A 23,761-nucleotide genomic window follows, 5' to 3' on the forward strand; every position below is an offset into this window, starting at 1 on the left:
GAAAACACAGATGAATAAAAACACACCATCTTGTACTTGAGGTTACAGTCTAGTAGAAAAAGATAAACAATGTTACAAACTTTATGTAAAGAGCTATTTAGCACAGATTAGTAATAGTTTCTAAGAAATAAAAATAACTTACTTATTCAAGAGTAAGCCATGGTATTTCCATTAGAGGAGTATTAAGTAGCCATTAAACAGAAATTATGTTTGGATGGTAAGAATATGAGTGATTTTTCTTTTCTTATGAAAATGAAAGCTATTTTTACAAGTCATATTTACCTACGGGTTGTGAGTTATCACTATATTTACATTTCCTCATAATATTTAACGTGTACAAGATGTTCTAAATTCTATTACTTGCCAAAATTATTATCATGTACCCAGCTGTATGGAATTTCATAACAAATAAATATTATGTAAAGAATGAGGGCAGTGTGTTTTCATTTCCAGACATTCCTCATTTAACTAGCAGCTACAGAGATGTCTAGAGTCTAAATTGTGAGAGCATCTGAAAATGTGACTACCCCACCCCTGCCCTTTAAATGATTTAAAAGATTTTATTTATTTATTTTACAGAGAGCGAACACAAGCAGGGGGAGAGGGAGAAGCTGAGTTCCAATGGAGCAGGGAGCCCCATCTGGGGCTTGATCCCAGGACCCTGGGATGACACCTAAGCCAAAGGCAGACACTTAACTGAGCTACTCAGGTACCCCTGATTTTTTTAAAGTAATCTCCACATACAACATGGGGCTTGCACACACAATTGCAAGATTAAGAGCTGCACGCTCTACTGAGTCAGCCAGGTGCCCCTGACCATCTCTTTAACGCTCTTTCTATGTTCTCACACTTCAGGCAGGAGTCATAATTTCAAATTTGTCAATTTTGCTTCTATCAAGTCCAAAAATGAGAACTATATCCCACTTAACTGTGGGAGTTGGAATGAAGGATTCTATTCATCCCCTTTGAGAGGGGTGTCCATCCTCAAGAGTTCAACTACACAACTCCTCTTAGCTTAGGAGGTAATCCAACATGATGAAAGCATTAAAATCTTATTTATTTTTAGATTTTATTTATTTATTTGTGTGAGAGAAAGTGAGTGAGAGAGGGCACCCACAAGCAGAGGAAGCGGCAGGCAGAGGGAGAAGCAGGCTTCCCACCAAGAAAGAAGCAGGAGGCAGGACTCGATCCCAGGACCCTGGGATCAGGACCTGAGTCGGAGGCTGACACTTAACGCACTGAGCCACCCAGGTGTCACAGAAAGCATTAAAATTTTATAAGGATATACAAACGTTTCACATAAATAAGCAAAGAAAGAGGCAAACATGAATTTAAATGTAATTTAAAGTAAAACGTTACCATAGTCTCAACTGGTTTGAAAAACCCAGTAGAAAGATCCTAGATGGTGACCCTCAACCCATTATCTTTACAAAAGCTAGTATTTTTTTCTTTCATCTTAGGGTGTAGTATAAAGAACTTCTGACTAGGTATCAGGCTCTGGGTTCTGTTCTTGGCTCTTAAACAGGCCATCTGGGCAAGAAAATTACCCACTGTTCCTCAGTTCCCTCAGTGAGAAAATGAGTTTTGACTCATTTGCTGATTTTCAAGGTAGCTCCCCATTCTACAATAACGTGGCCAAGAGAAAGGATTCGTTACCTTATTATAACCACCGATGGGAGAGTAAGTCACTCCAGGGCTATAGGAACCGCTGCCCCCTGATGACAGACCTTGCAGCTGGGGGCTATATCCAGTTATACAGCTGGTGGTGAACTTGGGGCTGGTACTGGGTGAACGAGATGGGCTATAACTCAACACACTCTGACCCTGAATTGAAGGAGAAGGTGGAGAGGGAGGGATTTGGGTTGCTGCCAGATCATGTGGAGGAGTAGTCTGTACAACTAGAAGGAAGGAAAGAAGAAATAAATAAAAAATGAGTGAATTAAAGATGTGTGTGCATGTGTAAATAAAATTTCTATAAGAACAGATTTAATGAATTGAATCTTTTCAGACTGATTTGGTTGTTAAGTTACATAACATATTATTATCTAAGGACAGAAAGTAGTTGCTTACCATTTCCAAAGATTTCAAAGTAAGAGATTAGCTTCAATGCAACAAGAGTCATTTAATTTTAATTGTAATTAAACAACGGAACAAACTTTCTTGAGGCTGTTGAATATTATTTCCATTCAATTTATACAAATAGGAATGATAATCATTGGTCTTAAGACAATTTATTATAGACTTGCTTAATATAGTTGAGCCAGATGGCCTTTGAAGTCCCTTCCAGCTCAGTCTATAAAAAGGGCAAATTAAATTGAGAAAGATTTATTGCCAACCTTTCCCCACCTTTGCAAAAGATATAAAACACTTACCAGCTGTTTTCAACCCTAAAAGTGTTTGCTGTCCAGGGCTAACCACCAGACTTGTTGGTGCCACAGTGTACTTGAAATATCTCCAAAAATCAAATAAGGCGTTTAGGCTAAAGAGGGAGGCAAGGGCAAGCTCTGGAAGAGAACAGTATGTTATATTTTCTAAAAGGGAGGCAGAACATTTAAAGTGGGGGGGGACAAAACTCTTCAAATTTCAGCAAGTCAACAAAAAAATTGAAAACCATCTTCCTACTCCTCATAATAGTTACCATTTAATGAATGTATACTTTATACAATGTTTATTATATAAATGTTTATTATAGGACATTTACTAGTGAATTTCAAAATATTATTGGGCACCTGGCTGAACCATTTAGTGGAGCATGTGACTCGATCTCAGAGTTGCGAGTTCAAGCCCCACACTGCATATAGAGATTACCTAAAAATAAAAAAATCTTACCAAAAAATAATCACTAATCCTTACAACCTTGTACAATAAATATTTTGACCTTCATTTGACTACAGAAGTCAAGTGACTTTTGGAAGAACACACAGCCAGTTATTCATGATTACACCTCAGATACGCAGATGCCAAAACTTACTTATCTCCTTGCCACCTAACACCACCTCCCTAACACAGACTTCATGTTAATGTCTGGGTTAGACTATGGAATTCACTTGAATAGCCATTAAGACTCTTCAAATCCCGGGACTACCAAAGAGCAGAGAGAAGCAGACAGAGGAAGTAATAAGTAAACTGAGGAAGGCATCAATGGAATAGAAATCTGGTTGTTCTTGAAAGGAGCAGTGGTAGGGAAGTAGGGAAGGCATTTCAGAGAGAACAAATCACCATCACCAAACATTGTTTTTCATCGCAGAACTCCAAGGATTACCTAGAATTGTACTGTTTAATTTGTTCCCCCTACTAGAACGTTCCTTCCATGAGGGCAGGGACCTTGTTCCCTTCCTACTGTATCCCCAGTTCTTGGAATATAGTACACACTCGAATATTTATGGAATACAGGGACGAATACTAAGTTGAACTGAACATGAATGCAGTTTTTCATCAGTAGTAAATCTAAATCACCATAAAAATGAATTACTTACCAATATACCAGAGGGGCCAGTATGTCACATTGTAATACGAACTAATCAATTTTCCAGTCCTGAAAAAATTAGAAAGGCTTTTCAAAGTCTTAAAAAAAAAACATCAAAAACAACAAAGAGAACACCCAAAATCAAAACACCAAAACCTGTGGAACCGACCATTAGCCTCTTCAAGTTTCACTTTTTTTGGCTAATTAACTTACATTTCAGTGTATATCATTCCAGCCATAGATACATTTAGGAGTCCCCAGGCTAAAACCACTTTCTTAGCTTCTGTTTCTTTTCTCATCTTGATGGTTCTGTCAATAAGGGAAGCACTAGGATTTGTCTCCCTTTGCATCTATTCAAAAATAAAAAGCACCGGAATTAGTGAAAAGAAACCACTTTTCCATTGAAGAAACTTGTGTCCTTTAGAACAGTAACTAAAAACTGCACATTTTCTTTATGTTTAAAATGTCTTTCCAGTATTTTCTACATTTTACTATTATTATATGAAAAGGGAACGATAAATTATAAGTTTATTGGTACCATATTGTAATCAACAGAGAACTGGTTGGTCACTTCAGAGAATACTTGCAATGAATAAAAATGTCTTATTTTGTATTTGAAGGATGGTGATTATATTCACAATTATTCTGTACTGTGCTTTTCAAGGACGTTACAAGGACTAGCCCAAAGGCTAATTTAAGAAACTCAAAATACCAAGCTTTGGGAGAAAATACTCCATTATTAGCTAAAGCCATGAAAGGTTCTCCTAACATCTTCACGCAGAAACCATTAACTGCCTACCATCGTGAACAACTGTCTGCACTCGGCCTGTCGCACGCCAGGAACTCCTGTTTTGTGTTGCTGATTAAGTTTAAGAATTTAAGTTTTTTAAGGGTGAACACTCGTGGTGTGAAGGGAATGAGAGCGACTGGGGAGTGTGCAGTTCGGGCCCACGTGGGATTTATATTTCCTCTGTTTCGCTAGGCCTCATCTCAGACAAACATAAGACTCTTCTATCCATGGAGTCCAGAGCAGCACCCTCCCGCCTCTCAGCCCGCGAGTCCAAACTTCCCAGTCCCCAGAGATTCCCTCCCTGGGTCTCCCAGCACAAACTTTAGCAACCCCTATGACTTCTTTCGTCCTTCCACTACAGGTGATGGGACGCCTGGACACAGTCCCCTTTGGCTGAACCCTCGCCGGATCCACAGTCACCGAAACCCCACCGCCCGCGTGGACTCCGCAGCCAGGAAGCACAAAGATAACCCCAAAAACGCACCATATTCTTCGGCCGGAAGCCGGGGACTCGCGCCACACCCTACTGCACATGCGCGAAGCCAAGCGCGAAGGCGAAAGCAACCGACTTGCAGGACCTCAGTTACCGGAAGAATGAACCTTCTCGCGAGAAGGGGTGGGGGAGCGGAAGAACGAGAGCTAGGCGCGTTACCAGGGAAACAGCTTTAGTGTTTGTGGCTCTCTTCTGTGGGGAGAAAGCTGAGCAGCACAAATTCAGACCAAGTTCTGAACCCGCAGTAAAAAGTAATAACTGTAGCAAGCTGAATTTCTATATATTAATATAATTTTAGCTTCCTTAGAGTATTTATGGATAAAAAATATGCTTACATTTTTAAGCCGATTTTATTACGCAGGGTAGCTAGTTGTAGGGTAGAGTATGTGGTAACGTGTCCAGACACCCATCAGCGACGACAGAGCATTTCTCACAAAAACAAGTGTTCTGACCCGATGTAAATTCTTAAATATCCTTGTAATAAGGGTGCAGCAGTAGGAAGAAATCCCCAAATCTGTTAAAGTTGCTAGTGGTTTTGAGGTTGAAAAAAAATCCAGTTGTTACTTTGATTGCTTATTCTTCGGAAGAACTTATAATCCTGAGGAAAAGCTTCAGGGAGTTCACTTTGGTTTTATTTAACAAATACAAACGCCTACAATGTGCCACAGAGCTATGCGTGGGGATGTAAAAGTGGAGTTCCCTGGTCAGTGTCTGGAGGTCAGCCAGCAGGTGCAATAGAGGTGGGGCCCGGCGAGCCTGAAGGGGGTGCCCCTGGCAGGCTCCTAGTGAGCTTCCTGGAGGAGGTGATGCAGGCCTAAAGCACAGGGCCAACAGCCACCATGAGCTGAGAGTGGGGACCTGCCTTTGGGGATGTGGAGAAATGTTACCCTAATGAAAACATCACGTCTTTTCACAATAAGCTAGTGGATTGTTACATCATGTACGTGTCAATGACCAAAATTTTTCCTAAGATGCACCTAAGGTCAAATAGAAGAAAATTAAGATTCCTTATGGTATTGCATATTAATGGAATCTGCAGGTATGCTATGCTCTTAAAGATCTAACAGATTTTTTTTTTTAAGATTTTATTTATTCATTTGACGGACAGAGATCACAAGTAGGCAGAGAGGCAGGCAGAGAGAGAGGAAGGGAAGCAGGCTCCCTCTTGAGCAGGGAGCCTGATGGGACTCAGGGCTCACTCCCTGGACCCCGAGATCATGACCGAGCAGAAGGCAGAGGCTTTAACACACTGAGCCACCCAGGCACCCTAACAGATTTTTTTAAACTGTGGTTTTAATAATTTCTAGACTGCCGTAGTAGCAATGATGTTTTGCTCTAGTTTTAGATTCAGAGATGAACTTACTCAAAAATTATTCAAAGTGAAGGGACCCAACGTACAGTCAAAATTAGAATACCAGGTTCCTCCCCACCTCATATCTCTTTCTTAAGAAATTGTTTACATTTAATGTCATTTACAACAGACATATCTTTTTTTTTTTTTTTTTCTCTTTAAGTGGGCTCCACACTTAGCATGGAGCCCAAGCTGGGTCTGAACTCACAACCCCGAGATCAAAATACCTGAGCTGAGACAAGGAAGTTTAACAGACTGAGTCACCCAGGCACCCCTACAACAGACACATCTTTATTTCCTCTCTCTCTCTCTCTCTTTTTTTTTTAAAGATTTTTATTTATTTATTTATTTGATAGACAGAGAGAGATCACAAGTAGGCAGAAGGCAGGCAGAGAGAGAGGGGGAAGCAGGCTCCCCGCTGAGCAGAGAGCCCGATGTGGGGCTCGATCCCAGGACCTGAGCTGAAGGCGGAGGCTTAAACCACTGAGCCACCCAGGCATCCCTTTATTTCCTCTCTTAATGTCCTTAAATTATTGTGCATTTATTGAGGCTTAAAAAGAAACACTATTATATATAGTGCTTTGCTATATAACTGGCCTTATGTATTAGTTTGCAAGGGTTACCATAAAAAAATATATCATGGACTGGATGGCTTGAACAACAAAAATGTATTTTTTTCACAGTTTTGCAGGTGAGGAGTCCAAGACCAAGGCACCAGCAAAACTGGATTCTCCTGAGATCTCTTTCCTTGGCTTGAAGATGGCCACCTTCTGTGTCCTCTCTCTGTGCCCACACATCCATGGGGTCTCTCTTTCTCTTATAAGGACATCAGTCATCTGGATTAGGGCCCTATCTTTATGACCTCTTTAACCTTAATTATCTCTTTAAAGACCTTATCTCCAGTTATTGTGAAATTGGGGATTATTCATTTAACATATAATTTGGGGGGAACATAATTCAGTCTATAATATGTTAGGTGTGTGCATGTCAATTTACAGTGATATGATTCATACAGAGACTGAAAAAAATAGATACCTCAGAAATTTAGATTTTACAGGCATTAAAATTTAAAGAAAATACAGTATGTACAAGTTTCAGGAAAATAAAAAAAATTAAGGTAGCATGGACCCTATTGATGTATGGGGAAAATACCGTAACTCTCATAGAAATAATTTAGATAAATCTTCCAAAAAGTTAGAAATCCAAGAAGTGTTTGTCAGTTCCTGTCACAGTTACTGAAGCGTATGTCACAATAGGTTGCCAAGGAAATTGTCATACACATGGAGTGAAGTACTTCCCAGTCATCTTCATTCCTTTGAGCATGCTTTCTTTTCAAAGCAAGAAGCCATCATGGGAGACCTTTTTTCCTTATTTTGGGAGGTGGATCCTCCCCCCATACCTTTAAGTTTTACCATTCCAAGTCAGGAATATGAATGCCGGAAGGATGACTCTTGCGGGACAATAGGGAGCTTCCTGCTTTGGTATTTTGTCATTATATTGGTCCTGATGTTCCTCTCTCGGGCTTCTGTCTGGGTAGGATATCCTATTTCATTTAAAATAATATGTTTACTGTATCATAGGGGATTTTCCATAAAATAAATTCACTTTACTTCGGTCAAGCTACTTTTTAGAAGTTTGTTTTCTAGTTTTAAAAATAATGCAATCTCTTTCTAGAGCATCCAAGAATACAGAAAGGATGAGGAAGAAAATCAAACTACTGTAATCCTATTTCCTAGAGAGAGCCCTTGTTAATATTTTGGAGTAATAGTCTGATTTTGTTTTTTATTTTTCTCTATCTCAATATATTTCTCTCAATCTCTCTTTGATATTACATGGTTGGTAGTGTAGACATTTTCATATCCTTTTTAAAAACTTAATATTGTCACATTTCCTCAAATCATATTCACACAGCAGCACTCTTAATGGCTGCGTAATTTTGTCTTGTGGTTGTACCAAAACAAATCTGCAATTTGGAGACATTTAAGTTGTTTGCAGTTTGTCCATAGTCTGTGAAATGCTGGGATAAACTTCCCTACTGGTAAATGACCTCCAAATTCCTTTTGTAGCCATGTAATTCTAATCAAAGATACAAAAGTTGTCATATTTATAGAATACATGTTGTAGGATTTGGGAGATTTGAGAATGAGGCAATGTCCTCTCCTGAAAGATAAGATGCAGAACTAAACTAAACTAAACAGAACAAAAGTTGAAGGAGCAGGAGGCTGGCCCCCACCCGAAACTTGTTTGTATCTGTCTATAAAAATCCTGCACCAACCCAGCTCCGGACCTCTCGGCGTTACCGGCAACGAGCAGCACAGAGGTCCAGGTTCGAACCTGCAATAAACGACCCTTGCTGATTGGCTTTGACTCACGTCTCTGGTGGTCTTTTAAGGTGGGGGTAATATTCAATTGGCATTTCAAAGTCACCACTTCAGACTGCCTACTAGCAAAAGAAAATACCATCCTCTTAGGAAGGGGGTAGCCCAGGTTTTCAGGACTGTGTATCTCTAACGTATTATGAGTAAGCAAGCTCTTATAAATTGCTGACATGGCGTCCTTGCTGGCCATTAATACCAGGCTGATGATTAATCAGACCACCATCATTTGGCATTACAGTCAGTGCCCTGGGCTGGCAATGGTCAGCTAGACTGAGTGCTGCATCAGCTCTAGATGGAGAGGAGGAGGTTTGTTATGTCTATGCCAGCTGAATTCCATTATAATAATCAAAGATTCTTCCCCTCACTACCTCTTCCTCCTAAGAAGAAGTTTCATCTAAAGTCTAAATACTTCTTAAAGTAGATACTTTGCCAAAAGGAGATTTAGAATAGTGATCCCTTATATGTGTCCTAGACTCCCTAGCTAAGTATATTGAATTTGTCTGGTTTGGCCAGAAAAGCTACTTTAGAAAATTAACAAAAAAATTGAAATTGATTCCTGGCAATTTCATCATGAAGACTACTTAAGAGATCTAAGTTATTCTTCTGCTCCTTTGCTTGTATCAGCTCTTTGGAATCACAGAGTCTGAGCTTCAAGGACCTAAGAGAGCAGGCAGTCCAGCCTCCTTTTTGTAGACAAATAAGATACCAGTATCTCTGCTTTTTTTTTTTTTAAATTGATAAGGCCCAAGGAAATTAAGTGACTTGTCCAATGTTACACAAGTGGTTAAGTGTTGGAGGAGAAATAGACCTAGGTTTCCTGCCATGTAGTTCATTTGCTTCAAAGCATAGCTGAAATGTTGAATTAAATCTATTCAGTGCTGATTTCGTCTTTCACTTTGTACCCCCATGGCAGTTACAATGGGTTGAACTGCTTCTTGTGAAGGGTCCCAGATTTGAAATCTGAGAACCATATGAGAGCTAGTCAAGGAGGATGGAATTTTTCTTTCACTTTGAACTTCATTTTCTCAGCTAAACTATGGGCCTTTATTTACAAACCTTGAAGTAATGGTAAAAGCGTGATGGAAATGTGGTGGTAATTATCCTCAAACGTGAAGCGTGCTGATTTCCTCTGGATTTGCCACTACTTACGATGCATTTACCCTTTTGCTTTCAGAGACTATAAATACTATATTTAGTTTGTGTATTTGTTTAGTGTTTATTCAGACTGTTAGTGCTGGTATTTTTCCAAACAATACTGGTCCAAGTTTCTCATTTTGTATGTGTGGAAACTGAGCTTTAGGGAGGTGTTAAGTGAACTGCTAAAATTGCAGGGCTGTTCTATGGCTGAAAGGCAGAGCCATAGCCTACATCTCCTCTCCTCAGGGCAGGCCCTGCTGATGTTTTCACTCACTGAATCGCACACAGATAGTTAAGAAAGTGCTTTTGGTAACCAGAGTTCATGTGATTCCACTTAACTTGATGCAAAATCTTTTGATTTTGGGATTCTGTTTTGATTTGACATCAAGTCAAATATGGAAGCTTTCTGTAAAAATGATGTAAACCTAATAAATATTTTTAAACATTTCTCCCTGTCCATTATAAAAGTATGTGTTATAGAAAATGTGGAAATTATAAGAAAGTGCAAAAAATGAGGAAAAAAAAACTACTCCAGATTACTTGGAAATAACCAACTACCATGAACAAAATTTTAGGTGTATGAACTTCTAATCATTTAATAATTATCTCTCTTTATATTAAATTTAAAATAAGCATCCCCCCACCAATCATTGTGAAAAGAGAGATATCTCAAAAGAGGATTCCACTCTTAAATTTTTCAGAGAATGTTTGCAGTAACCCAATGCAGAGAGGGATCTCATTAAAGATACTTGCCTGCTGTTGTAGAGATCAGATATTAAGAAAGGAATGGGCCAAGGATCCTGGATTGTAGCTATGAATATCCAGGTATGGCATTTTCAACCCCAAGGAAGTTTGACTTTCTACGAAAATTCATTGTTTTCCCCAAATGTAGACAACCTGAAAAATCAGAAAGAAAAGTATCACTGTTTCACTCACAAACATTGCTAACACTTGTGTACATTGTTTAAAGTCTTTTCATGTTTTTAGCCTTCTTGTGATTGTACTACATATTCAAATTTGTATCTTTTTTTTTTTAAAGATTTTATTTATTTGACAGACAGGTAGGCAGAGAGGCAGGTAGAGACAGAGAGAGGAGGAAGCAGGCCCCCCGCCGAGCAGAGAGCCTGATACAGGGCTCAATCCCAGGACCCTGAGATCATGACCTGAGCCGAAGGCAGAGATTTAACTGAGCCACCAAGGCACCCCTACAAATTTGTATCTTGATTTTTAACATAGTACAACATGTATTTCCTCATGTCAAGACATGCTTTTCTTTTTTTTTTTTTTTTTAAAGATTTTATTTATTTGACAGAGAGAAATCACAAGTAGATGGAGAGGCAGGCAGAGAGAGAGAGAGGGAAGCAGGCTCCCTGCTGAGCAGAGAACCCGATGCGGGACTCCATCCCAGGACCCTGAGATCATGAGCTGAGCCAAAGGCAGCGGCTTAACCCACTGAGCCACCCAGGCGCCCAAGACATGCTTTTCTTATAATAATTTTACAACTATATATTATGATTGTCCATAATTTAACCATGGTCTACCTTTGAATTTTATATTATTCTGATTACACTGTGATTATTTTGTACATAAAGTTTTGTCTCTTTGAGGGGTTATTTCCTGGTGATAGATTCCTAGTAAGAATTATTACGTGTCAAAAGTGTTATGAGTATTTCTAAAGTCTTGATACATTCTGAAAGAGTTGTTTTATATTTATATTTTAGCGAAATCATATTCAGCATAAAAAATGGGACACTAATCTGAACAATGGGACAAATTTATTTATGGAGTATTGGGCTAGGGTATTTGAGGAACTATTCAAAGAAATCCATTTCTTTTCTGTTGCCAAATCCATAGACAATGTTATGGTTGCATTTTAGAGGAAAGTTTCGGAAGGACTTGGGAGATAATGGTTTATGAACTCTGGTAAAGATCTTCAAGGATTACAAAAAAGGTGACCTGATAAAGTCTTTACAAAGTAATGTAAAATGAATCCCAGTACTATCAAATCTGTTTTTAAATGATATTTCTTTACAATGTGAGTACAGGAAAACTTTACAACCCATAGATCTTCATCAGTATTATTTTCTCTCAAGTCTTTGTTCCATTTGGCTTGGTTCAAAACTTTTTGGCAGACTCTGCTATCAAAGCATGGTCTTCCAGTGGGCAGCAGATGAGATGATCACTCTAATAGGTACTCCATAAGAATTTATTGAATTGTACTGAATGCTTAAAATTAGACATTGCCCAAGAGTCTAGGGCAACAGTGTTCTATGGACTTGAAAAACAGCCAACTGAGACTGCTATTACTGACCTGTATTTCTGAAACAGATGTTGGAGAAGAAAAAGGATGAAGACAGTGGGACCAGCACCTCAGTCAGTAAAGGTGAGAGCTGGTACATATTTGGTATTGAACTATGATGAGAGAAATATGTGCTGAGTGTGGAAAGCAAACAACTGAGCGTGGTTATAGGCCTCCCCAGACCTGTGGTGGTCCCCGTGGATGGGCCTCTTGCTTTAGCACAGGACAGCTTAGCTGCTTCAGTAGAGCTTCTAGAGGCCATAAATTACTAGTACGTAGAGTTCAAGTTCTCTTTTCATTCCTCAAGCATTCTCCCTGCATATAGTTTGCCTTTCATACAACTTTATTGTTAGTGTTGCTATAGGACTATGAGCTTTATATGACATTTTTAAAAAGATTTTACTTATTTATTTGACAGACAGAGATCATAAGTAGGCAGACAGACAGGCAGAGAGATAAGGGGAAGCAGGCTTCGTGCTGAGTAGAAAGCCCAATGCCGGGCTTGATCCCAGGACCCTGGGATTGTGACCTGAGCTGAAGGCAGAGGCTTTAACTCACTGAGCCACCCAGGCGCCCCGCATGGTTTTTTGTTTTGTTTTTTTTAAATGTTGCTGATATAAAGGATGTATATCACACAATTTACAAGTAACAAGATATATAATACACTTTATGGTAATAGACTGCCAATTTGACAAAGCACTTCGCAAGATTTCTGCCAGACCCTTGCATCCTAAGCCAACCGACAGCTGCATGGGTGAACAAGTGTAGTCCTATATGAATGTTATGTTTCTTTTAAGTTAAGGAGTAAGATGAAGGAAGCAGGAAGATGTATGTTGTAACTTAACTTGGTTGTCAATGATATGACTTCTTTCCTGAATTGGATAATAATTTTAGAATACTCTGGAAGGATATTTCCTCGTTTTGGGGTGCGATTCACAATGTAGTAGCTAAAGGATGACACTTCTAAATGTAATCTACGTTAGTAACATGTTCTTTTCCACTTTAAGCCGAGACAATCAACAAAATCATAAACAAGACCTGATTTTTAGTGCTCGTTGCTTCCCACCCCCGCCCCCCCCGCCCACACTGATTGCAAATTACCAACATGATGTTACTGAAGTGGAGTTGGGAAGAGATGCATGGTAGCACACCATTACATAGGATTTCCAATATCCAGATACCACAGACATAAATAGCTTCAAGAGCTATTTCTTAATAAAATCTAGTAAAATAATTAGGAACTGATTAGCTTAGAATATTTATTACATTCATGTGTAATAAATGGATTTAATGGTATGTTTGTATCATTTAATTTTGACTAATAGGCTGTGTTTTAACAACCATCTCACAGAATTCCTGTAAGTTTAACCCTCTGTTCTTGTGAGCTTGCTGGTAGAAGACAACTCCAGCACAGCACTGTGTAAAGAAAAGACCTTTTTTAGTTTCTTGCTACCCAAATCACATGCACATACATACTTGACTCTTTAAGACTTCAAGGCAAGGGGAAAACGTGTCCTCCTCTGGAAAAGCTTGGTGACCTTTCCCTTGATCTTATATGAGGGGTCCACAAGGCTTCAAAAACAATGTGTCAAGCATCTATTTGACCCCTCTGGTCTTTAGAGGACTTGGTATCATACTGGAAAAGGCAGGCAGTTGCCAACGCTTGCAAATGAGCCGAGACAAGTGGTGCCTTGCCAAATGGTAACCGAGAGAGAGTCCATACATGCCATAGGCTTCCTTACGTAATACAAAGTTGCAGTAACCAATGATATGCCTAACATCTTGATTTGTTTCATTGGTTGTTAGCAAGCAAAGACACTTCCTATAAGCGGCAAAGCAAAGATGGTGACTGGGATTCTTTACAAATGATGAAAAAACCCAAGCAGAGCCAACTCACTCCTGTAACTGACTCAGAAGTGGCTTTGGTCAATGCCTATCTTGAACAAAGACGAGCCAGGCGCCATTCTCAGTTCAGCCAGGTGAATCAGATCCAACACGATAGTGATACTACTGAGTGTGACAGTGAAGAATCAAACTCGGGAGCCTCCTCATGGAAGGAGAGTGAAAGTGAACACCATCCATCACCAGCTAGTATTAAGAAGAGAAAACTAGCTCAGAGGCCAAGGAATGTGGGAAGTTGCCAAATCAGGGAAAGGCCCTGCCTCCACTGCAAAGCCATGAGAACCAATGAATGGTTGACCCGCCACTTCCTTCAAAGTACTTCAGTAACCCACATGAAGGGAGATAATCAAGAGGAAAATTGTGTACCTGACATTAATACAAAATTCAGTAAATTTTGAATTTTATCAAGTCCTTACCTTACTTGCAGCCAGATTAAAGAGACAAATGAAACATAAAAAAAAAAATCACCAGAGCTCTAGGTGCAGAGGCTTTTACAATAAAGTCGCTCTACTAACAACAAAAACATATTGAAACCCAAGAGGTAAAATTTCAGATAATCCTTTATCCAAAAACAGGCCTGTGAATTTGTTTATGGCACCATTGGAACATCAAAGACCTGCTGCTACTATGATTTTTTAATTCAAAAGAGCACAAGACATATTTTATGCCTTGAGTGTATGTATTTTGTTTATGTCTGTAATACAAATAAGGACACTCTTTGAAAATATATTTGTGTTCAGAAACCATTTAAATTTATTTGTATGTTTTGATTGACTGACTGAATTAGGTGACATTGGTTGGCATGGAAGGGACCGTATTCTCTAGGTCCTTATTTTCAGGCGACTCTACCTGAGCTGTGTTGTTGCACATGTGTCAGCTACAGTTGGTGAGAGAGAAGAACTCGAGAACCTGGAAAAAGACCTGATTCCCAGAGTAGAACAAGGAGGGAAGGCAGCGTGGCCCAGAGGGTGACTGGGCCATGGGTTGTCCACATGGTTATTGTCTAAAGGCCATGGCAAATGTTAAAGAAAAAAATTATTTTGACACCGTTTTTTTTTTTTTTTTTTAAAGATTTTACTTATTTATTTGACAGAGAAAGAGCACAAGAAGGGGGAGCAAGAGAAAGAGAAGCAGACTCCCCACCAAGCAGGGAGCCCAATGTGGGGCTTGATCCCAGGAGCTTGGGATTATGACCTGAGCCGAAGGCAGACACCCAACTTAACTGAGCCACCCAGGTGCCCCTTTGTTTTTGTTTTTAGATTTTTAAAATTTATTTGAGAGAGGGAAAGGGAGAAAGCACAGGAGGGGAAAGGGAGAAGCAGGCTTCCTCTGAGCAGGGAGCCTGATGCGGGGCTGGATCCTAGGACCCCAAGATCATGACCTAAGGAAAAGACAGATGCTTAACCGACTGAGCCAACCAGGTGCCCTGGACACTTGTTAAATATGGTGGGGAGGACTTTATTCAAGATGACTGTAGTGCTCACTTTGGCAGTACATACACTAAAACTAGAGCAATGGAAGATTAGCATGGCTCCTGGGCAAGGCGGACACGCAAATTGGTGGAGCATTCCATATTTTAAATAAGTCAAAATGAGAAAGACAAATACTGTCATCTCATTTATACATGTAATCTGAAAGAGCCAAACTCACATAAACAGAGAGTACAGTGGTGGTTTCCAGGGGTGGAGGCTGGGGAAAATGAGGAGATGTTGGTCAAACTTTCAGTTGAGTAAGTTTTGGGTCATCTAATGTACAACATGGTGACTGTAATTAACAATGCTGTTACAATTACACAGTTAAAAGTTGCTAAGAGTAAACCTAAAATGTTCTCATCACACACAACAAAATAGAAATCATGTGAGGTGGGACATGTGTTAACTAATCTTATTGTGGTAATCTTTCACAATATATATGTGTATTGAGTCACCATGTTGTACACCTTAAACTTATACTATAAAGTTGGGATTATAACTCAATAAATTTAAGATTGAAGCATTAAAAAAATAACTAGGCCACAAAGTGCTAGAAAAGAAAATAAATCTATCAACCATACCTTGGAGAGAAAATAACTATTATAATAGGGGTTAAATCTATTGCAATAGGAGAGAAAGGTCAAGTTCAACTCCAAATACAGCAAGAACAAGTTGTGATTGATAGCCAAGGAGCAGAGGAAGGGGGTCAGTGAATGGAAAATTACTAGCAGAGACATCAAAGGGTAGGGGGATTCCTGCTAAACTGACCTAACAGGATTCTTGCTAAAGGCAGCCAAGGACTCAGACATCAAAGATAGCGGATGAAAAACTTGACCAGATATCAAGGGTCGGGGGTTCTCAATAAACTTACTTAGCAGGATTCTTACCCAAACTGGGCCAGACACCAAAGTTGCGATCTGGTCTTAAAGAGGGCTCAGAGGAGCCTGACTAAAGTTGGGTCAGAGTCTTTACTGACCGTTAGCCGAAATCTAGACATGCACGGGGTTGGGCTTTCCAGGTAAGTGGGAACCCCAGCGGTGGGGTATTCAGGCCGGCCTTAGTAGATGGGTGGTCATTCTGGAGACCCTTCTCCAGGTGGATAGCAGAACCCCAGCTGGGATATAAAGAAGGCCCCGATTCCCGAGAAGAGGGCCGGCTAGCGAAGAGAAGATAAACAGCAGGAACTGTAGTCACTGGGCTAGAGTTCAAAGAAGGGCTTAAGTCTTGGGGAAGGACTTCGGTATTACAAATAAGATAAAGACTGCAGCCTGATAATAAGGACTAAGCCCTTCATGACTCACTGGCAGAGGGACCACAAGATAGGACTTTGGTTACTCCCGCTAATAGTAGCTTTCTTAACTGATTGCAGCACAGGAACCTGGATTGCCGCCGGGGGGGGGGGGGGGGGGGCGCAATGTGGGAGTCCCGACCACTGGAACAAGGCCACTAGAATCCAGGACATGGGGTGACATTTCTGAGCTTATTTGTGGAGACTGTCTCGTTCAGGTTGCCTGAATAGGTCTGAGGCCATGAGCCAAAAGCAGGACTTCAGGAGATACTCAAGCATCAACCTTTTCCATGAAAACTTCCCTTACTCCTCGACACCCTCCTGACTTCGTTCTCTCAGACAGACAACCCCCCCCCCCAAAAAAAAAAAAACAAGCTCAAAATACAATAGCAAGTTGTAGGGACAGGATTTAAGAGTCTCATGCTCTACCGACTGAGCTAGCAGGGCACCGCTAGGGACAGGATTTAGACCCACATTGTCATGCTTCAGAGTTTGGGCTCTTAATTACAATGATCTTAGCCATTATTCTCTGAAGATGAAAGATCCTGATTTCAAGGTAAGTCCATCACCACCTCTCACACAGCCATCAGGCATGCCCCAAGCAGATATAATCTCACCAGGAAACGGAGGATGAGGGCTATTTTCCAGATAATAGAATAAGGACCCATGCCCCAAATGTTTTGCTTATGCATCTAGAATATAAACCAATGACATTATTATCTGAAGAGTCATAACAGAGACAGCTACTTTTCTTGTCCATGGGGCTAGAGCAGATTGAGAGGGTAGGAGATAGTGAGGGATAGAAGAAGGAATTAGGATTAAGTTAAAGCAGGGATTATCGATATGAGACAGGGTAATCTGTGAGTACATCAAAGCAAAACAGAGGCCAAACACAGGTGGGAGGATATCCAAAGCCAGAGAAATCAGGGAATCAAAGGAATAAGGCAACGACATAGTAGGGGAGCCACAAAAGTACAGCCAAGCACGTTGGAACTGGATTACTGAGCAAGGAACAATACCTATGAGGTGGCAGACAGTTCATGAAACCAGGGCAGCAAGCACTAGTTGTGGCTGGGTGTTGCTTGCATGCAGAGCCTGGTGTGAGCTGTCAGGATGGGGTCCCTGGGCTGCTATCCAGTCCCTTCATCAGTCTCCCCTTGCTGCACGGGATAAAGTAGGCTACCTCTGATTTTCATGGTAGAAGGTTACAACCTGTTAGGGTAGCTTGCTTGAGGGGAGGCATGGAATTCTTGGGCTTTCCTCCTATCTGTGGTCCCTTCACGCAGCTAAATGATCAGCACTGTCCCCTGTCCACTTACTTCAAGCATCACAATTCTTGGCAAGATCTGCGATGCAGACATATGGAATGGAAATGAGGGTCTAACTGAGATGGATATGGGAAAGAAGAGTATCACCCAGGAGGTAATTTGGAGAGGGGGTGGTGAGTGGGGGACGGGAACTGTGCCCACAGGGTATGCAGTCTCAAACTCTGAACCAGTATCTGCCTTCCAGGAGTGGTGTGGTTTTGGTGGGAGAAGAAAGGAACCAGGAGGTTAAATTTGAGCCAACAATAAGAGCAACAATAGTACTGAGAATAGGCAACATTTAGAGAATACTTGTTATGTGCCAGGCACCGAAGTAAGCATTTTATGAGGATTATTACCCTTCACAAGCCTGCAAAACAGATATGTTCCCAATTTTATAGATGATGAAACTGATGGACAGAGAAATTAAATGACGTACTCAAGGTCACACAGCTGGTGAGTATGGGGGAGCTGGGTCTTGGGTTTTGTCTGGCCACAAAGATGTTGTTTTTACTGTGATGATGATAATGTTATCCATGTTCTTAATGGAGAGCAATTAGATAAGAACTTGGGAGATCCAAATACCAAACTCAGTCCAGAGACCAGAGGACTGTGTTAGTGGGAAATGGAGCCAAGAATCAGAGATGGGAGTCATTAAGCTGGAGAGGGTCCCCGCTGTTGAGTGGAGAGCCTCAGCTTGTCTGCAGTGGTCAGCTTGGCCAACTTATCCATAGATCAGGCTGAAACTCAGGGTGGTCTTTTGAAGAAAAGGGGATGGGTGGGAACTGGGGGAACTGGGAACTTGGCTGGAAGGGCTGGTGAGGGTAGAAATGAGCTCTTCAGTGTCCAGGAACAAGAGACAGTAGTGACTCAAGCAGTGAGTTGGATGGCCCAGGATGTGAGTGGAGAGCTAGAGAGGACACTGCCAAGGAAACCAGAAGCAACCACAGCTCTTCCCCATTTCCACCCCTTTCTCTCAGGACAGAGAACTGTCTCCCCACAGATCCCAGTGTTTCCAAAACAGCAACCCCATTCATGGATTGTGGAATCAATTTAGAGGGTTGTGACTAGCATTTATTAAAAAATAAATAGAAAATAACAGTGCATGGCACATAATAAGGGTAAGCATTGTTTTTGTTTCAGTGTGTGAGGACTGAGTTGCAATGCAAAATGTGTTTCTTACCATGGTAAGATACAAAATAAAAGCCATGGCTCTGGAGTAGCTTTCTTTGTAGATTTTTCTGGATCAGCCAACTATTCCACTAAGTTAGAGAATTGCATTCCCGACTGCTGTATGCAAGTACTTAGTAAATCTTCACCCATACCGTAGGATGGGCCAAGTGTCTAGATTAGTGAAAAGCTTGAATTAAATTATACTACTTTAAAAGAACTTTAGGTTTATTATTTTCAAATAGAGTAAGTGGAAGCCAGCTAACCAACTGTTGCCTGGTACACAGGGCTAGGTTTTGCCTTGATGAATAAACAAGTGTAATTTGTAATTGACATTTCAAAGAAGGCTTCCAAACAGGCCAGCCTTTGTTTAAATCATAATTACCCTGTTTGTATGTAAAGGGATACTTCTAAAGCTTTTCAAAACAACTGGCTCTTTTAAGTAGATAATTATTCCCCTTCCAATCTTGTTTACACTATTCAGAACTTCAGTGAACTTTTTTTTTTCCACAGATAGTACAAAGGTTAACTTCAGCCAGCCCTTCCTCAAATTATCACAAATTCCCAATTAGTAAATTCTAAACAGCGTTTCCCTGTAACAATATACCAAAGACTTGTATGATGTATTCTTTATTGCTTTGAATAACGTCTGACAAGTTTCCAAGTACCAGGCCACCTGGATATTCTCTATCTGTCAGGAACATGTGGTCACAGAGGTGCAGGGCAGGGTAAGAGAAACACAAATTATGCACAAACATGCAGGGGTGGTGAAGGAGACAAAAGGGAGAAATGTCTTTTATTTAATTAATTAATTTATTTAGTCTCTATTACAAATCCACTGAACTGCACATTTATAGGCCTTTTTAGTGTAAAGAAGAGCCACACTTCATATCTAAATTCACAAAGGCTACAGATAAAAACAGAAGACTGAACTTTAAATTTTTTTATTTATTTATTTTTGGTATGTAGACTGGAAGTTATTAGAGAGATCTTGAGGGGTTGGCAGAGGATAGCTGTATTATGAAAAAAATTATACTTGTCCTGTTTTGAATAACTTATTCCTCGTTGCAGATTCCAACTCAGTGCACCAAAGGACATGCATGACATTTTTTTTTTAGAAAACAAAACTGTTAATAATCCCAGGCCATGCTCCTTTCTGGTTCTTACCTTTTATCTTGGGAGTTTGGCCTCTGCCATAGATGGTCCCTCAGGCTGCCTTATTACCGGGGCCTGTTGTCTATTATTGTGTTCGTTTATTAGGGCTTTCTGTCACCATGAAGTTTCGTGTGTTCGAAATCTTGATTTAGCAGTGAGAGTATCAGGTGGGGAGCCAACTCTGCTACTAATTAGTATAAATCAGGAGAGGGAGGCAGGGAGATAAAAACCAGGTCCCTCGGGGAGGAGTCTGCAGCCAGAGTTGGGAAGACAGACTAACAAGTCAGAGAGTTGAGAGCGGGGACGAAGAGACTGGAGAAATGCCACCTGGGGGCAGGGGCTTCTTGTCTCTTCTCTGATTGCCCCCCTTCAGGCCCAGAAAGCATCTGTGGGAGCCTTTATTCTTGCCCTTGTCCGCAGGTGGTTCACTCAGGGGCATGGGAGCTAACCCTGGAAAGGGAAATTTGCTGGTGGAGGCAATCAGAGAAAAGCTTCTTTGTCTTATAAAGACCTGCACAGGAAAGAAATGGTTCCTTTTCGTCTGGTGAACGATGACTAGTTCACACATGATGGCTGCAATGGTGACAGCCCCCTGTGTCCTTAAGTGTATGGGTCTGAACACATCAGAGCAAGAATATGGAAGAGACGGAGGAGACTAGGTCGTGAGCCGCTGAATTAACAAATTCTGGAAACATCCTTTTTTTGGACTTCTTTTTGGGCAAGAAAATTACCCTATTAACCATTTGAAGTTGGTTTTTCTGTGACTCGCAGCTAATATGACGTCTTAGCCATCTTCTTGTCCTTTATAGTTCTTAGAGCAGCTCTTTTTTTTCTTTTTCTTTTTCTTTTTGAGAGAGAGAAAGTGCATGTGGGAGGGGGGACAGAGGGAGAGGGAGAGAGAGGATCTCAAGCAGGCTCCATGCCCCAATGCGGAGCCTGACCTAGGGCTCTGTCCCACAACCCTGAGATAATGATGTGAGCCGAAATCAGGAGTCAGATGCTTAACCGACTGAGCCACCCAGCGCCCCTTAAAGCAGCCCCTTTTACCTAGAAGAGAAACTGCACATAAAGTGCTTGTGCTCCTTTGATGGGGCCTGGACTTGGCCTTTGACAATGGTGGTGAGAGCTATTAATCACTGAGAAATTCCGGCAGTTTCTACTCCCCCTGATTCTCACGAGTATTGTGTATGGTATGATCATGCCTGTTCTCATCTCACTTTCACCCCATCCAGGCACGGGTTTGGTAGGATGTCCTTCCTATCAGGGTCCCTTCCTGCGAATTTAGAACTGGAGCCAGGAAAGAGATCTCTAGGAACTGAACTTAAAGCAGATTTTTAGGGCTAATATTGCCCCTCATGTACCTAGGGACCCAGAAAAAGCAGGTTTTCACTGAAGGATAAAAATCAAACCAACAGGGATGCCTGGGTGGCTCAGTCGTTTAAGCCTCTGCCTTCAGCTCAGGTCATGATCCCAGGATTGTGGTATCAAGCCTGTGTAGGGCTCCTTGTTCCGCAGGGAGCTGGCTTCTCCCTCTCCCTCTACTTGCCTCTTCCTCTGCTTGTTCTCTCTCTCTGTCAAATAAATAAATAAAATCTTAAAAAAAAAAATCAAACCAACAGAGAAGGGCAGACAGATGTGACGGATGGTTTTCAAGTCTCTGGTTCCGGTTAATTCCTAAGGCCCATTTGTTTACACACTCAGGCATCATATACTTCACTAGCAGATTCTTATAATATTTTCCCTTTTTTGCTTAGTCTAGCTCAAGTGGGTTTCTATTACTGGAAACCCAAAGAATCATTTAAACAGTGGTGTCCTGGTAAATGCTTAACAATTGGCTCTGATTGTTAAAAGCCCTGATTTTGTAGCACTTGCTGATTTGCATGATATAAATACTCCCACTCTTGCTCATTTCAGCTACCAAAGTGGCATGAGTGAACGTGGAGTTGGGAAGAGATGAGTGCATTGACTGGGGAACCAGTCTGAGACAGCTCTGGCACATTGCTGCCTAAAGGATAACACACATCACACACGTTGCAGAAAATCCCTGTTATACAGAAGGTTCAGGAGTATATACTGGTGACTGCTAAGTTGGGAATACTGGAATTAAGAGTTTTTAATTAATTTCCAATGTGCAGAGTCTTGGGGCTCAGGGAGTAGAGCAAGTAGGATTAAGTTTTTAAATAACATTGAAAAAAATTTTTTTTCAGTATAATCACGATTTGGGTGTATTGGGACTCTGGGAGGTAGGGGACTTGAACCAAGGAATGGAAAAAGGCTGGGAGTGCATGTGGAAAGACGAGGAAGAAGGTGACCTTCATGAGGACAGGATCCAAGCCTTGACAAAAAGGAGAAGGTCACTTTCTGCAGGTGAGCAGTGGCATTCTTGGGGTGAGAAGGCAAGGCCACCTGGTGTTCCAGGTCCCACACCAACAAAAGACTCAATTAGATCATTTGGCTATCTCCTGTAAAATATCCTGATCTGCTTTGTTTTTGACTAAAAGCCTTTTATTACACAATTAAAGATAAGAAGATATAAAATGTATTATGCTGGGGTGGAACAGTCCTTTTATTATGAGGGAGGTCAAATAATAAGAGTAAGTCTGACATTAGATCCTTCCCTTCCTTGGTGAGGGGAGGTCGCTGGGTGTGGAGAAAGATGGCTCCCAGCCTTTAAGAAGCCCCAACCTAACTACCTTTCCACACTTGCCTCCTCTCTCTGAAACGCCAGTCTCCAAATCTTCATATGTTGGACTCTTCAAATATTGAACCCCTCCTCCATTTTAAGGCCTGTCTTCTGTGGCTCTTCCAGGCAGGCTGGTTCCCACAGTTAAGACCCTTATTGTAGCCCTGATCCTAGCCGACTATAATGAACCCCCAACCTCCTCTTTATGTTTTATGATCAAATAACTGGAGTTTTTGGACATTATGCACGGATACTCCTAAACTCCCAGAACTTGAATTTTTGTACTTGAGGTCATGAATGAACATTTCAAACAACTGCATTTGTTTACTTTCAAGGGCATCGATATCTCTGTGCATCGATGTTTATACATGTATTCAAATATTTAGTCCTTGACATTTATACATGGCAAAGTGAATGTGTTGATGTTAGTGATAAGAAGGGTAGATTTTATAAGGCTAATTCAGTTGAGACAAAGCTGGAAATCATTAGACATCCTGGAAGTGGTGGATTTTAGTATCAATTACGTATTTGGATGTAAGCCTGTTGACTCTGTTCATTTGTGGGAAAAAGAGAGATAAAAATTAAAGAACATGTATAAAATGCTGAAAAACATATTCCTGGAGAATATATCTGAAAGGTGATGTGAACTAATTCCTTACATAAAAATTAATTCCAGATGGGACAAAATTAAAAGATAAAACAAGGAAACCACAAAAGTACTAGAAAAAAACACTAGTAAAAAATTTCCTAATCTTAAAGTTGGGAAGACTTTTCAAGCATAATATAAACAAAACCCAGAAGCCTTAAAAGAAAAGACTTTACTTGGACTGCACACAAGTATTTAAACTTCTGGAGAGAGAGAGAGGGAGAATG

At 40.7% G+C, this 23,761-nt stretch overlaps 2 protein-coding genes and 1 non-coding gene across 5 annotated transcripts in view; 2 read left to right on the forward strand and 1 right to left on the reverse strand.

Moving 5' to 3' along the window:
* TMEM209 (transmembrane protein 209) overlaps nt 1–5,108 on the reverse strand; it is a 32,290-nt gene extending 27,182 nt beyond the window's left edge. Inside the window, exons 1-5 of one of the 3 annotated variants that reach the window (XM_059171863.1) lie at nt 5,085–5,108; nt 3,680–3,816; nt 3,477–3,535; nt 2,373–2,504; nt 1,657–1,898 (exon numbers count right to left, since the gene is read on the reverse strand). In XM_059171863.1, the coding sequence (XP_059027846.1) occupies nt 1,657–1,898; nt 2,373–2,504; nt 3,477–3,535; nt 3,680–3,816 (570 nt within the window). In that variant the 5' untranslated portion in view covers nt 5,085–5,108. The other 2 variants (XM_059171861.1, XM_059171862.1) reach the window with 2 other exon arrangements.
* A 2,255-nt stretch (nt 5,109–7,363) lies between these two features.
* Nucleotides 7,364–14,556, forward strand: SSMEM1 (serine rich single-pass membrane protein 1). The gene is made up of 3 exons (XM_059171864.1): nt 7,364–7,633; nt 11,944–11,998; nt 13,721–14,556. Exons 1-3 carry the CDS (start codon nt 7,451–7,453, stop codon nt 14,212–14,214), a joined length of 732 nt encoding a protein of 243 aa, XP_059027847.1. The 5' UTR covers nt 7,364–7,450; the 3' UTR covers nt 14,215–14,556.
* Nucleotides 14,557–15,292: 736 nt separating this feature from the next.
* Nucleotides 15,293–15,395, forward strand: LOC131831004 (U6 spliceosomal RNA). Its single transcript, XR_009353524.1, has one exon. It is a non-coding gene; the product is annotated as a U6 spliceosomal RNA (small nuclear RNA).
* The last annotated feature ends 8,366 nt before the right edge of the window (nt 15,396–23,761 follow it).

This window comes from Mustela lutreola, chromosome 4 (assembly GCF_030435805.1).
Source record: "Mustela lutreola isolate mMusLut2 chromosome 4, mMusLut2.pri, whole genome shotgun sequence".
In the NCBI taxonomy this organism is placed as follows: Eukaryota; Metazoa; Chordata; class Mammalia; order Carnivora; family Mustelidae; genus Mustela; species Mustela lutreola.

Bases quoted from the DNA above. Each gene is read 5' to 3' on its own strand.
- SSMEM1 (XM_059171864.1), top strand. From the start codon at position 7,451: ATGGGAGACCTTTTTTCCTTATTTTGGGAGGTGGATCCTCCCCCCATA. The intron at 7,634-11,943 runs GTAGGATATCCT...TTTCTGAAACAG, and splicing joins TCTCTCGGGCTTCTGTCTGG to ATGTTGGAGAAGAAAAAGGA. The intron at 11,999-13,720 runs GTGAGAGCTGGT...ATTGGTTGTTAG, and splicing joins CAGCACCTCAGTCAGTAAAG to CAAGCAAAGACACTTCCTAT.